This window comes from Equus quagga, chromosome 5 (assembly GCF_021613505.1).
Source record: "Equus quagga isolate Etosha38 chromosome 5, UCLA_HA_Equagga_1.0, whole genome shotgun sequence".
Lineage (NCBI taxonomy): Eukaryota > Metazoa > Chordata > Mammalia > Perissodactyla > Equidae > Equus > Equus quagga.
In genome coordinates, this window is record NC_060271.1 from 77,073,275 (window position 1) to 77,085,342 (window position 12,068).

General features: G+C 49.7%; 1 protein-coding gene across 5 annotated transcripts in view; it reads left to right on the forward strand.

Moving 5' to 3' along the window:
• Positions 1-12,068, forward strand: part of SLC4A5 (solute carrier family 4 member 5) — a 116,062-nt gene that overhangs the window by 44,226 nt on the left and 59,768 nt on the right. For 4 of the 5 annotated variants that reach the window (XR_006888580.1, XM_046660727.1, XM_046660728.1 and 1 more), the window contains one exon: positions 6,793-6,922. Coding sequence is in view for 4 of the 5 variants with exons in the window: in XM_046660727.1 (XP_046516683.1) it covers positions 6,793-6,922 (130 nt within the window). In the remaining variant the exon portion in view is untranslated. Of the gene's footprint in view, positions 1-1,953; positions 2,521-6,792; positions 6,923-12,068 lie in introns of those variants that run through there. The other variant, XM_046660730.1, reaches the window with a different exon arrangement.

A 12,068-nucleotide genomic window follows, 5' to 3' on the forward strand; every position in this document is an offset into this window, starting at 1 on the left:
CCTAAATGCCTCCCAGGTCTTACTAGGAGGTGAAGGCCTGCTGGTTCGCAGCCCACTAGATTGTTTTGTGCTTTGCTCATCCAGTGACTACACAGTCCTCACCCAGTAAGAGCACGATTCTGCTTGCTTCTTTCAGTGTGCTTCCTGAGGCTTGTTCCTGCTGAGGTTGTGTTTCCCCCAGCCACTGCTAGTTGAGTCCATTCCTACAGTTGGGTCATCACTATATGATTCTCCCTATGAGCTATCCACCAGAGGGGCTATTAATACCAGTGGTGTTTCTCATTATGTGGATTAACTTCTGACATGCCCTGTAGGGCCAGCAGTGCATTAGAGCCAGCCTGATCCAGGAGCCCAGCATGTGGTGTGCTAAACCTTCTGTGGGCAGAGAGAGGGGAGGGGCCTCTGGGTGCAGGGGTAGGGGGATAGCACGGGAGTATCATCGGCTTTTAGAAGCTGGAAAGGACCGAGCCCTCGGAATGTTTAACAGGGCTGGGCTGGTGACTGGTAATGAGGGAGGAAGGTGTCAGACCCGTTGGCAACAACAATAACAGTGATATCATTTACTAGGTGAGTGGTGTATGCCAAGCAGTGTGCCAACCACATCACATATATATCTCACTTCACGGTACCACAATCTAGTGAAGGAGGTGGGATTCTTCTCACTTTATAGATGGGGAAACTAAGGCACAGACAGCATAATGCCTACCTTAGATCCTACTGCTAGTAATCAGCAGAGTCAGGATTTGAATCCACATCTGGGCTCTTAAAGCACCACATGAGTAGAGAGAATCCTCTGGTATCCTTGGTGATCTCTCCTTGGATGTTTCTCTGGGGTTTCGAGGTCACCCACAGCCCCTGACTCAGTGTGGCGTGCAGTGGCTGCCTAGGGGTGCTCAGGAGGCAATGGGCCAGCTCCAGCCACAGTGTGGTGTGAGTTGGAGAGCTGGAGACCCTGGGAGGGGCCCATCTCCTCACTGTCCCGCCCTGCTGAGGAGCCCACCAAGGCAGGAACTCCTGGATCATGGCATTTGCTAGGAGCCCAGGACTAAGCACAGGCCCTTGAGCCTCTGCTGCTGCTTCCTCAGCTTTAAGGTGGGCATACTTGATCCTCGGGCCTCAGGGATAAAAATGTGGGAAGTGGAGCCAGCCAATGGGGCAGCGTGGGGTGGAGGACGTGGTCAGACTTTGCTCCCCTCCAGGCTCCCCTAACCTAGGGTCTGGGGGGCCTTCTGTGCTGTAAACTGGGTCTCAGTTTTCTCATCAGTGAAATGAAGGGTTTGGACTCAACCACTGGATCGCTAAGCTCCCTCTCAGCTCTAGGACTTAGCGAATTCAGGGTTCAGAGCTCCTTGAAGCAGCAGCCGCTCCGTGACCTCTAATCAACCTTGGCACATTCTGAGTACTCAGTAAGCACTTGTTGAACCGAACCCAGGAGATTAGGAGTTTCTCAGCAGAGCAAAACAATTCTCCCGTGAGGTTCGCCACACACCCTCAAGTGACCAGTTCCCACTGTCTGTGGGGTCTCAGAAAACACCAACTAAGTGATGACAGTCAACAGTTTGTCTTAGAAGTAGATGAAGAGGGAGAGGATCGGGAGTTTGGGCTTAAAGTTGAGGAAGGAGAGAAACTAGCTGCATGGAACGTTATTAGACCAAGCGTGGTTGCTGTGAAATGTGAGACCCCCACAGCAACCCTCCCCCAACAACCCCACCTCCACCGGGGCTGTGTGGCTGAGAACCCGGCCCTGCCAGGCCACTCTCCAGCCAGCTCACCTGCAGCCAAGGCTCTTAAGGAGGCCCTGGGGAGTCTCAGGGCAAATCCTACCTCTCCCTTTATAAAGGGCCCCGCGGAGAGGTGCCTGGGCTCCCCTCGAGCCCCCAGGCGTGGTGGGAAGGGCTCATGGGGGAGGAAGGAAGGGGCAGTTCTGCTAGTCCTCTACAGGCCCTGTAAACCTGCCCCCGCCCTGGCTGCTGTGGGGACCCGGCTGCCTGCTTGAGGTTCTGCTGTGGCCTCTGAGCCCTTCTCTCTCCAGTGCACCTGAGAACTCCCTCTCCCTCTCTCTCCCTCTCCCCCTTTCTCTCCCTCTCTCCCGCTCCCTCTCTCTCTCTCTCTCTCTCTCTTACACACACACACACACACACACACACACACACACACACACATGCGGCTCTCTCATACTCACAAGATCTTTAATTCACTCTCTATGTAGTTTTCTCTCTTACACACTTGCTCTCACTTACTACATCTCTTTTCTCCCTCACACACAGCCCTCTTTCTCCATCTCCCTAGTCTTTCACACATTCCTTCTCTCTCTCCCTCTCCCTCGCCCTTTCCCTCTCCATCTTCTCCTCTCCCCACGCCTCCCCTGGTGCTTAACTGGAAACAAAAGTGAGTTTGTTGTGGCCGGTGGGCAACAGACGTGTGGAGGCAGCAGCCAGGGTGGCAGCAGCAGAAAAAGGCTGGGGCCAGAGGCAGTGCCGACAGCTGGAGACCCCAGTGCTCAGCTATTCCAGGGAGCAGGTAATGTCCCAGACGGGCCGGTTCAGGCATCCTGCTCTCTGCCCTGTCTCACCTTTCCATGATTGTTCCATTTATTTGCCTTCTTATCTGGCATTGAAGGGGGAAGGGGATTCTATACTTAGGGAGCGGTAGACACAAAGGTCCAAGGAGTGACGTGCCCTCCTCTTCAGAGAACTGTGTGTGGTCTGATGTGGCTGGGGTCCAGGGCACGTGGGGTCAAGGGTGGCTGGGGTCTGGGGTGTCTGGGATTGAGGGTGACTGGGGTTGAGTGTGGCTGTGGTCCAGGGCATTTGGGTGAGGGACATGACAGAACCTAGAAAGGCAGATTAGAGCCAGGTCACAAGGAATGTTTTGAGCCATGTCATAGACCCTAGGGTGTAGACCTAGCCAAATCAGACCCCAGTAGAGAGCTATTAAAGTTTTTTCACCTGGAGAGTAACAGGGTCAAATCTACATTTTAAAAGAGTAGTTCTTGAACTCTGATCCCATGGAGAATTGGTGCGCCCTTTCAGAATCAAGCAGTCAGTCTTCTCCCAATTTAAATAAAAAATAAGGTTATTTGTTCAATTGTTAGTTTTTCTTCTGTAAAATTTCCTTAAACCTTTGATGTCTGCTAGTGTCAGCAATCAATAAGTCAATGAAAAGAAAGTAAGTTTAAAGTAATAGAAAAAGTCAGAAATAAAATCCACTTAAATAAGTGAAGCCCATTGAGCTATATACAGATGAATTAATAGTATTTTCTGCTATTAGAATTATTTCTAACTCATATGGACAATATTTTATGGTGCTGCCCAATGAGCACCATGACTCCCAGGAGTCTGTCACATGAACATGTTTGAAATGTTTTAAAAGCAAACTCGGCTGCTACATAGGGAATGGGGATGGATGGGGACACCAGAGGCAGCAGGATCAGTAGGTGGCTATTGTGGTGCTAGGAACAGGAGATAACAAGAACCTGAACCAAGATGGTGGCAATAGATGGAAAAAAGGGAGAGAGCTAAAAAATATTTAGGAAGCAAGTGAAAGAAGTTAGTGTCTGGTTGGACATGGATGGCATGAGAGAAGGAGGCTTCAGGAGTGAGTCCAACATGTATCATCTGGATGGCTGGGTAGTTAGGGGTGCTATTGATCAGAACAGAGGAGGGCAGGGTTGGGGTGTTGGAAGAATGGATGCAGAGTGCTTTGAATATGTTGAGGTTGGCTCGAGAAGGCTGCAGAACTCCCAAATGGAGCAGTCCAGTTGGCAGTTGGAAATGCTCAATACAGGCAGGACCTGGAGACGTGGGTGACCTTGTCTATAGGGTGACATCCTAAAGAACACAAGATGGACCAGGAACAGTGCAGAAAGATAGGGGAGAAGAAGGCAAGGAGGAATCCTGGGGAAGATCAGGATTTAAGTGAGACAGGCAAGAGGGGCCAGAGAAGGATATTGACAAGGAGTCCTCAAAGAGATATGAAAAAATATCAAGAAAGTGCTGTATTATGAGAGCCAAGAGTGGCATTTCAATTCAGAGGGAGTAGTCAGTACCACTGATGTCCAAGAGAAATAAAACAGACCATAGCTTCACAGCGCTGTTGGTCTCATTGATTTTATTAACTTGTTGGTTTGAGAATAAGATAAAAAGAGAGATCTGATGGTGGGGTTATAAACTCAGGTGCATAGCATAAATGAGATTAGCAGGGTATAGTAGGGAGTAGTGGGGACCGTGGCAAACTAAAATGCATATGCCCACCCAAAGAAGGCAGCCATCACTCAGCTCTAATTGATTGTTTCCAAGCAGGAATGTGGGCACAGTCATTAGAATATCTGAATTTTCAAGAGAAGTCAGAAATCTGGATTTTTATATGAAATCTCACAATTCTTTATGTTAGCACCTATTTCAAAAATTTTTATACTCTATGAGGGCTGAATTAAACACACTTTGAAATCTCTGCCTTAGTGTGATGGAGCTGAACCAGTTGCAGCCGGTTAGGAAGTGATTGGGTAAGGAGGAAGTGGAGATAGCAAGTGTAGACCACTCCAAGAAACAGGGATAACGAAGGGAAAGGAGAGCAGGAGAGCCTGAAAGGCAGGCAAGATCAGAGAAAAGTATTTGAGGGTAAGAAGAACTGTTTATAGGCTGAGAGAAAGAGAGTGGAGAGAGAGAAGTTGAAGACCCAGGTAAGGAAAGGCTGGTTGGCAAAAATGAAGATCCAGCAGAAGGGAATGGATGGTGCCAGAGACTAGGCTGGAGGAAGGACTCTTCAGCTCAAAGGAGCAGTGGTAAGGACATAGAAGGACTAAAAGAGAGGAAGTTGATGGATTTCATGCCTGGAGGCCTTTATTTTCTTGATGAAGTGCGGTGGGAGATGGATTAAGAGGCTTGAAGAGAAGAGCAAAGGTTAGGAATGGCATCGAGGGACATGGGAAAGGGTGCCAACAAGGATGAGTGGAAGGTGGCTGTACTTCTGAGATGTGCTGAGAGTGGAAACTCTCCATTTGCACAGGTGGGTGGTTTTCTCCAGCAGGGGCCATGGGCCTAGGTGCTGGGATTGGTTGTGAAGGGGCTTAGCACCCATTCCATTCTAGGCCCTGTGTCACATGCCTTGTTCTCCTTATCTGATTTATTCCTCCCAACAGCCCTGTTTACTCAGAGTGACTTCACTCATGAGTAAGTGGCAACTCTGAGATTCACACCCATTGCTAGCTGGATGGAAGCCCATTGTGTACCCTGCCTCCACCATACCACTGTACCACACTGCCTCTCCCCATACCTTCAGGACACACCTGCAGAGATGAAGACTGGGCCATTGAATTCTTGTTGGGACATTGGTTGGCCAGTTTTATTGGGAAGTCAAGGAGTAAGAGAGTGGAGTGTGTTATGAAAGAGTAGTTGAAACTATTGACCATTGGGAGTCCATGGAGAAATAAGTGAGGGCCAAAGGGGATGATACACTGAGGGGATAGAGAGGCTTGGAGGAAGGGGAAGACTTGATGAAGCCCAGGAGACAGTCAATGAGAGACTGAACCAAGGGCAGGGGCAATGGCATCAGAGAGGAGGGAACGTATTCTTAAAAACTCTCAATACGGAAGTGGAGATGAGAGAAAGAGGTGAGGTGAGGCTGACTCCAGGGTGTGTAGCCTGTGCAGTTGGGTGGACAGTTAATGCCTTTAACCAGGGCGTTGACGTCATGTCATACCTCTGTCTCTTGCTCACCGTGCTCTAGACACACTGACCAGTATATTCCCACCTCAGGGTCTTTGGAACACTTGGAGGACTCTTCTTCCAGATGTGCAGATGTGGCTCATTCTCATCTTTCAAGTAATGATTCAAATACACCCTCCTCAGGGAGGCCTTCCTTGATTATGCTGTCTAATGTAGTTCCCTGGTCATTTAATTATTTTTTTCGGAACACTTATCACTACCTTAAATGATCATTTATTGGTTGGTTTACTTGTTTATTGTCCATCTCTGCCACTAGAACAGATGTTCAAGAGAGGGAGGACATATGGCCCTTCTTCACATCTTTGTTTTCCAACACCCAGAACAATGCCAGCCACATAATAGGCATTCATTAAACATTGAGTGAAAGAAAGAAAGAAGGAAGGAAGGAAGGGAGGGAGGGAGGAAGAGGGAAAGAGAGAGAGAGAAAAAGAGAGAGAAAGAGAGAAAGAAAGGAGAGGCATGTTTGGGGAAAGCTACATGTTCAGTGTCAGAATACTGACTTTTAAGGTGCCTGAGAGACACCCAGGAGGTGACATCCAGTGGGCAGTTGGAAAGCAGACTAGTAGCTCAGGAACAGGCTATCACCTTGCCCATGAAGAAGGTGGGCCCATGTGGCACACTGGCCCAAGCACATCCTTCACATGCCTGCCCCTTCAAGGCCAACGTTGGAAGTTGACTGGTTTGGGGCCTGGTGGGAGAAAGGATCCCTCTGGGTTTGCTCTGCTTAAGTTGGGTCAGAGTTTTTCTTACTTCACTTTTCTATTCTATTCCCCATCTTTGCTGCTGCCCTGGCTTTGGCCATTTTCTGTCCTTCTTCATTATTGGCTACAAGACCCTGAAGTCCGAATGCATACTAAATCCTTTCTTCTCTTTTATCTCAGAGAGTATCTCAACCATCTCCAACCCACTGAGGCTTGAATCTAGCTTCACCCAGAAGCTGGGCTTAGTTTTACTGAATTAGGAAATACTTTTCCCTTGTACTTGGCTCCCGCTCTGTTTCAATTGGCCTTGCACCCCTCCACCTCCCATGGAGCACTCAGCAGACCCTGCTGCCCTCCTTTTGCAGGATCTCCAGCTGCTGAGCAGCTCCAGGACATCCTGGGGGAGGAAGATGAGGCTCCCAACCCCACCCTCTTCACAGAGATGGACACCCTGCAGCACGATGGAGACCAGATGGAGTGGAAGGAGTCAGCCAGGTGAGGCAGAGCCCCAGGAGGGAGGTAGAGGGGCTTCCTGCTGAGGTCCACCTGGGGCCCAGGCTGAGCCGACCCTCTCGGTGGGAGGGGTTATTGGCCAGTGGCATCTCGCACCTCGAGTTCTGCCAGGGCACTTCCTGGCCCCTGAAGACCCTCCCTTTGCCTTCCTTGGTGTCCAGAACTGGGTTGGACACTAATGAGCAAAGAGAAACTTATGGCTTTGTCTTTATCTCAAAGAAATTAAAACCGTGAGACCATGAGAGAATAATACAAGGGCACATATTCTTTCATGCCAAATGGTTCAAACTAAATGCTGTAGGAGAAGGGAAAGCACCAAGTGGGCTGGAGTAGACAGGAAGGCTTCCGGGAGGAAGGAAAGTGTGTGCGAGGGAAAATCCAGATGGAGTGATCCAGTGGGCTGCTGAAGAAAAGGGACTCGGCAGAGTCTGTGGTGGGACAAGCAGAGTAGAGCTATGGAGGAACGTATGGGGAGCAGAGAGAGCTCTGTATGTAGGGGCAGTAGAAGGAAGAGAGGAGCCAGAAGGCTGGAGGGGAACCATGTAGTGAAGTCACAGGAGCCGATGGAGGATCAGGGTAAGGAGTAGTGCTGGCCATACCCCAGTGCTTGGGACAGAGCGGCCTCTAAACTGAACTGGACTGGTCACTGGTAACAAAGGCTGCCGAGAGCCAGAGGAGAAGGAAGGATATGGTAGGTGGCAGCAGGCAGGGCTGGTGAGAGGAGCAGGGACCCTAGGAAGGAAGTTGAGAGAGTCTGGAAGAAAGACTATACCAATGTTTCTCAACCTCTTTTTGTGTTAGCCCCTCCCAAATAAACTTTTAATTTAAATTAACTTTGTTAAATTAGAATTTGACTTAATTTTTTTCTTTTTTTGTTTTGGTGAGGAAGATTGGCCCTGAGCTAACATCTGTTGCTAAACTTCTTTTTTTTCTTCTTCTTCTCCCCAAAGCCCCCTAGTACATAGTTGTATATTCTAGTTGTAGGTCCTTCTATTCTGCTGTGTGAGACGCTGCCTGGCATGGCTTGATGAGCGGTGCCACGTCCATGCCCAGGATCTGAACTAGTGAAACCCTGGGCCGCTGAAGCAGAGTGCACAAACTGAACCACTCAGCCACCAGGCCAGCCTCCTAATTTGTTTCTAATAAGAGAAATTAAATACTAAGGAATAAGATTTTGTGAGGTAGGGTTGAGCTTTGGAATGCCACAAACATTGTAATATCTAAGATTGTTTGCACCTGCCCCAGTGGCCTAGTGGTTAACTTCAGCACGCTCTGCTTCGGCAGCCCGGGTTCACTTCCTGGGCACAGACCAACACTGCTCTGTTAGTGACCATGCTGCGCTGGCAGCTCATATACTAAAAAATAGAGGAAGATTGGCACAGATGTTAACTCAGGGTGAATCTTCCTCAGCAAAAAAAAATTTAATAAAATGAAATTGTTTGCTCCCCCAAGAACCAATTTTCACCCCCTTAGGGGCAATATTGCCCCAGTTGAGAATGAATGGACTAACTGCCAGCTGTGCCCAGGACTGACTTGGCTTGGGGGCCACCATGACGCCCAGAGCCTGGCAGCTGCCACTAACCACAGCCTGGGCTCCTCTCTCACCCACCAACCTCACTCACCTGGGTAGTGGCTCTGCAGAGTGGGGAGGGGCCAGTTTCCACATCTCCAAGCTTCCCAGCTCCTATCTCTCCTGGAATAAAGGCCATCGAGTGGACTAGCAGATCCCTGTGGGCCTCAGGGAAGGAATGAATTCCTAGCCTCACGGCTGAGCCCAGTCCCTGTCTGGAAGCTGTTGAGCCTGTTGCTAACAGCTCATTCAGTGAGCCCTCGCTGTGTGCTCAATGAGTCACAGGCCCATCTTGTTCAAGCTGCACATCGACCCTGAGGAGGCAGGAACTATTATTATCCCCATTTTATAGATGAGGATACTGAGGTTTCCAGGGGCAAACAGCTTGCCAAGGGTCAGAGCTCGCAGGGAGCTGACGCCGGCTCCTAGCCCAGGCCTGTCTGACTCCCCAGCTCGACGGCTTATGCACTTTGTCATGCTTTCCCCAATTTCTCAGCCACCTGTCTCCCCTTCCTCCAACTTCCAGGGACTCTGTTTTGATTTCCAGGGAAGGATATAAGTCTGGAGGGAATTGCACTGGGGTGGGAGATAAAGGGGCAGCCACAGAGCCTGGGACATCTATCCAGGGCTGACAAGAGAGGGGCGGACATTTCAAGTGACCGGGGCCCAGTCTGGGCTATTGTGGCTTAGTGCCTGTGAGGGGCTGGTGCCTCGCCTGAGCAAGTGCCCTTCCTGTCTGAGTCTGGCCAATAGAGAGAAGCAAAGTTAGGAGGAGCCTTCTTAGAGGCCCAGGAGAGAGAGGGCGCCTTCTCCCCACCCTGAGCAAGGTCTGTATCCAGAACCCCTGGCAATAATGGCCAGGACCAGACCCTCCAGGGGGCCTACTACATACACCCACATAACACTTGCTGAGAAGGCCTCAGGGCCCTCAGAGACCTGATTGTCTGTCACCATAGACAAAACACCCAGTTTCTAGTCTCTCTGAGTGTGATCCACAGAACCTTCCACACTACAGACCCTGCAATGAAACTGAGCAATTATGGGTGATGATGTTCCTAGAAGGAAGCTCCTCCTGAAATATAAAAGGGGCTTAGGGGTTACTATTTGCAAGCTGATGGCTTTCCCCACAAGGCAGGCTTTCTGAGGATAGTGTCTAAGGGGACTCTGGAAGGGCCTCAGTATAACCAGAGTGGACCTTAAACCAAAGTGAAGGGAAGTGGTGTCTAGAAGAAATTTAAATGGCTGAACCCCATTCCAGGCAGATCTCAGGGAGGAGCAGCCTGAGGGACAACTTGGGGGCAGGAAGCAGTTGGGGGAGAGGAGCTGAGGGCCTCCCTACTTCCATCCCTTTTCTCTACTTCTGCCCTACCCTCCTTTAATCTCTCCTGCTAACCCCATCTGGTTTCCAGCTCACTGTTGGAGGTATGACCAGCCAGCCTCTAGAGAGGTCAGAGGAAGGGTTTGGCCATTGGCCAACAAGTCCACCTGGGCCTGGACAGCTGCTGCAGCCTCATTCAGGCAAACTGCAATAGTAGAGGTTCTTGGGGCCAGGCCTGTTTGGAGTCTGTCACCCCCACAGAAGAATGGGAAGCATTTCCCTCAGCTAACAGTCTGTGGGGTCCACTTAGGAGGTCTAGGAAGTATCCAGAATCCAAGAATCAGCAAATCCTAGTGGGTTCTAGACCTCCTTGGAGTAACAGGGGAAATGATGGGGAGGTGGGGACAACCCCTCGCACAGGCCCTGGGAGGGTTGCAGGTCTATAACCCACATCAAAGAGAATGGGGAAAGGGGCCCTTTAATAAAAGTATTTAATTTGCTGCAGGAGTGTTTGCTTTATTGAGTTAGGAGATTAACAGGGTGAAAAAATCTCAAATCCGTAAGGAATTTTCCCCGGTGGGGCTTTGTCGGAGGTTATTAATTTGGGGGATGTTTTGGGCCTTGGAGAAGGAGTCACCCCTGGACGGATTTAAATGGCTTTTTCAGCTCTGCTGAGCCTTGCCCCTGTGTGCATAATGGGGACTGTGTATGCAGCCGTCATTTCTAATGTGATCAATGCTGGTAGGTCAGCCTGTTAATAAGATAGATTTTTGTTAACTCTGTCTCTTTAGCATTCCCCGCTAGGGAAATGCAGCTGGCTATATGCTGACACTGACCTTGCCTGAAGGGAGGGCTGGGTGAGGTGGGGCGTGGGTGGGGACCCTGTGAGCAAACAATTTACCCAGCGTTCCAACCTCTCTCAAGCCCCAGTCAGTGTGGCTGCAAGGGAGTGGGGGAGGTGGAATGACCTGAGTTGGAAGCAGCCCAAGTGTGGAGGGCCCTTGGGGGTTACTCAGAAGTAGCTGGAGCTCAGAGCCTTCCAAGAGCTCTGAAACAAATTCCAAATCCAGTCTCCCTCTGATCTACACTAGGAGCAGACCAAAAGCATGAACTTGCCAGGAGGTTCTTATGAGGCACACATGCTCTGAGAACATTCCTGAGATGACCAGGAAAGGGCAGAAAGAGGGGCAGGAGAAGTGGGTCAGCTTAGTTGGGTCAAACCAGATCAGTACATTTTCAAAAACCCTAAATGTTTCTCTGCACGTAGGCGGGAATGCTTTCTCACTCTATACGTGATGGAGGAGAACGCCGGAACTGTGCCTCAACCCTGGGACTGCTCCAGCTTAAGATCTTGTAGAATGTCTTCCCAGCATTGTTTCCCCTCTTAGTCTGGGGCAGAATGCAACCCCAGCCTTCTGGTCTCTCCATTCACCTGGGATCACCCTTGTGGGGCCAGAGCTGCCCACTATGTATAAACCAGAGTGGGAAGCTGAGTGCACCTAGCGCAGAAGTCAGCCAACCTCATTTGTTCATTCAACTCATATTTGCTAAGTGCTTACTATCTGCGAGCCCTGGACCAGGTGCTGAAGATACAAAAATGAAGACGGCAGATGCCATCCCTGTCACTTGGGCTCTCAATCTAATGGGGCACAGAGGTGAAGAACCAGGCATTTGGTGATGGGGATGCTATGAAAGTACAGTGTAGGGGCGCCTAACCAGACAGCAGGAATCAAGGAGGACGTCCAGGAAGAAGAGATGTTCACACTGAGACCTCAAGGATGGGTTAAAAGTTAGCCAGGAAAGGCTACAGAAGGGAGAAGTGGCCTCTGGAACAGGGAAAACAGACACACAGAGAAACAGGCAGATTGCCAGAAGTTTCAGGGGTGATCATGCAGTGTTATGAAGCCCATGTGGTGGAGTTTGAACTTGATGTTGAGACCTTCGGAGCACTGCTTAGGGGTTTGGGGTGGGAGAAGGGACAAGATCGTCTGTTTGAGAGAGATCGCTCTGGCTTCAGTGTGGAGAGTGGATTAAAGGAAGCAAGACTCAGCCAGTTTGGAGAGTTGTCTAGGAGAGAGGTGATGATGAGACCCTGAACCAAGATGGAGAGAAGGGGTGGATTTGAGACATATTTTTTTTGAGCATGTAATTTATTTTATATATGTAATTTGAGCATGTAATATACATATGAACATAATTATATGCTTTCTCTCTATATAATATAGAGAATAGAATTCCTT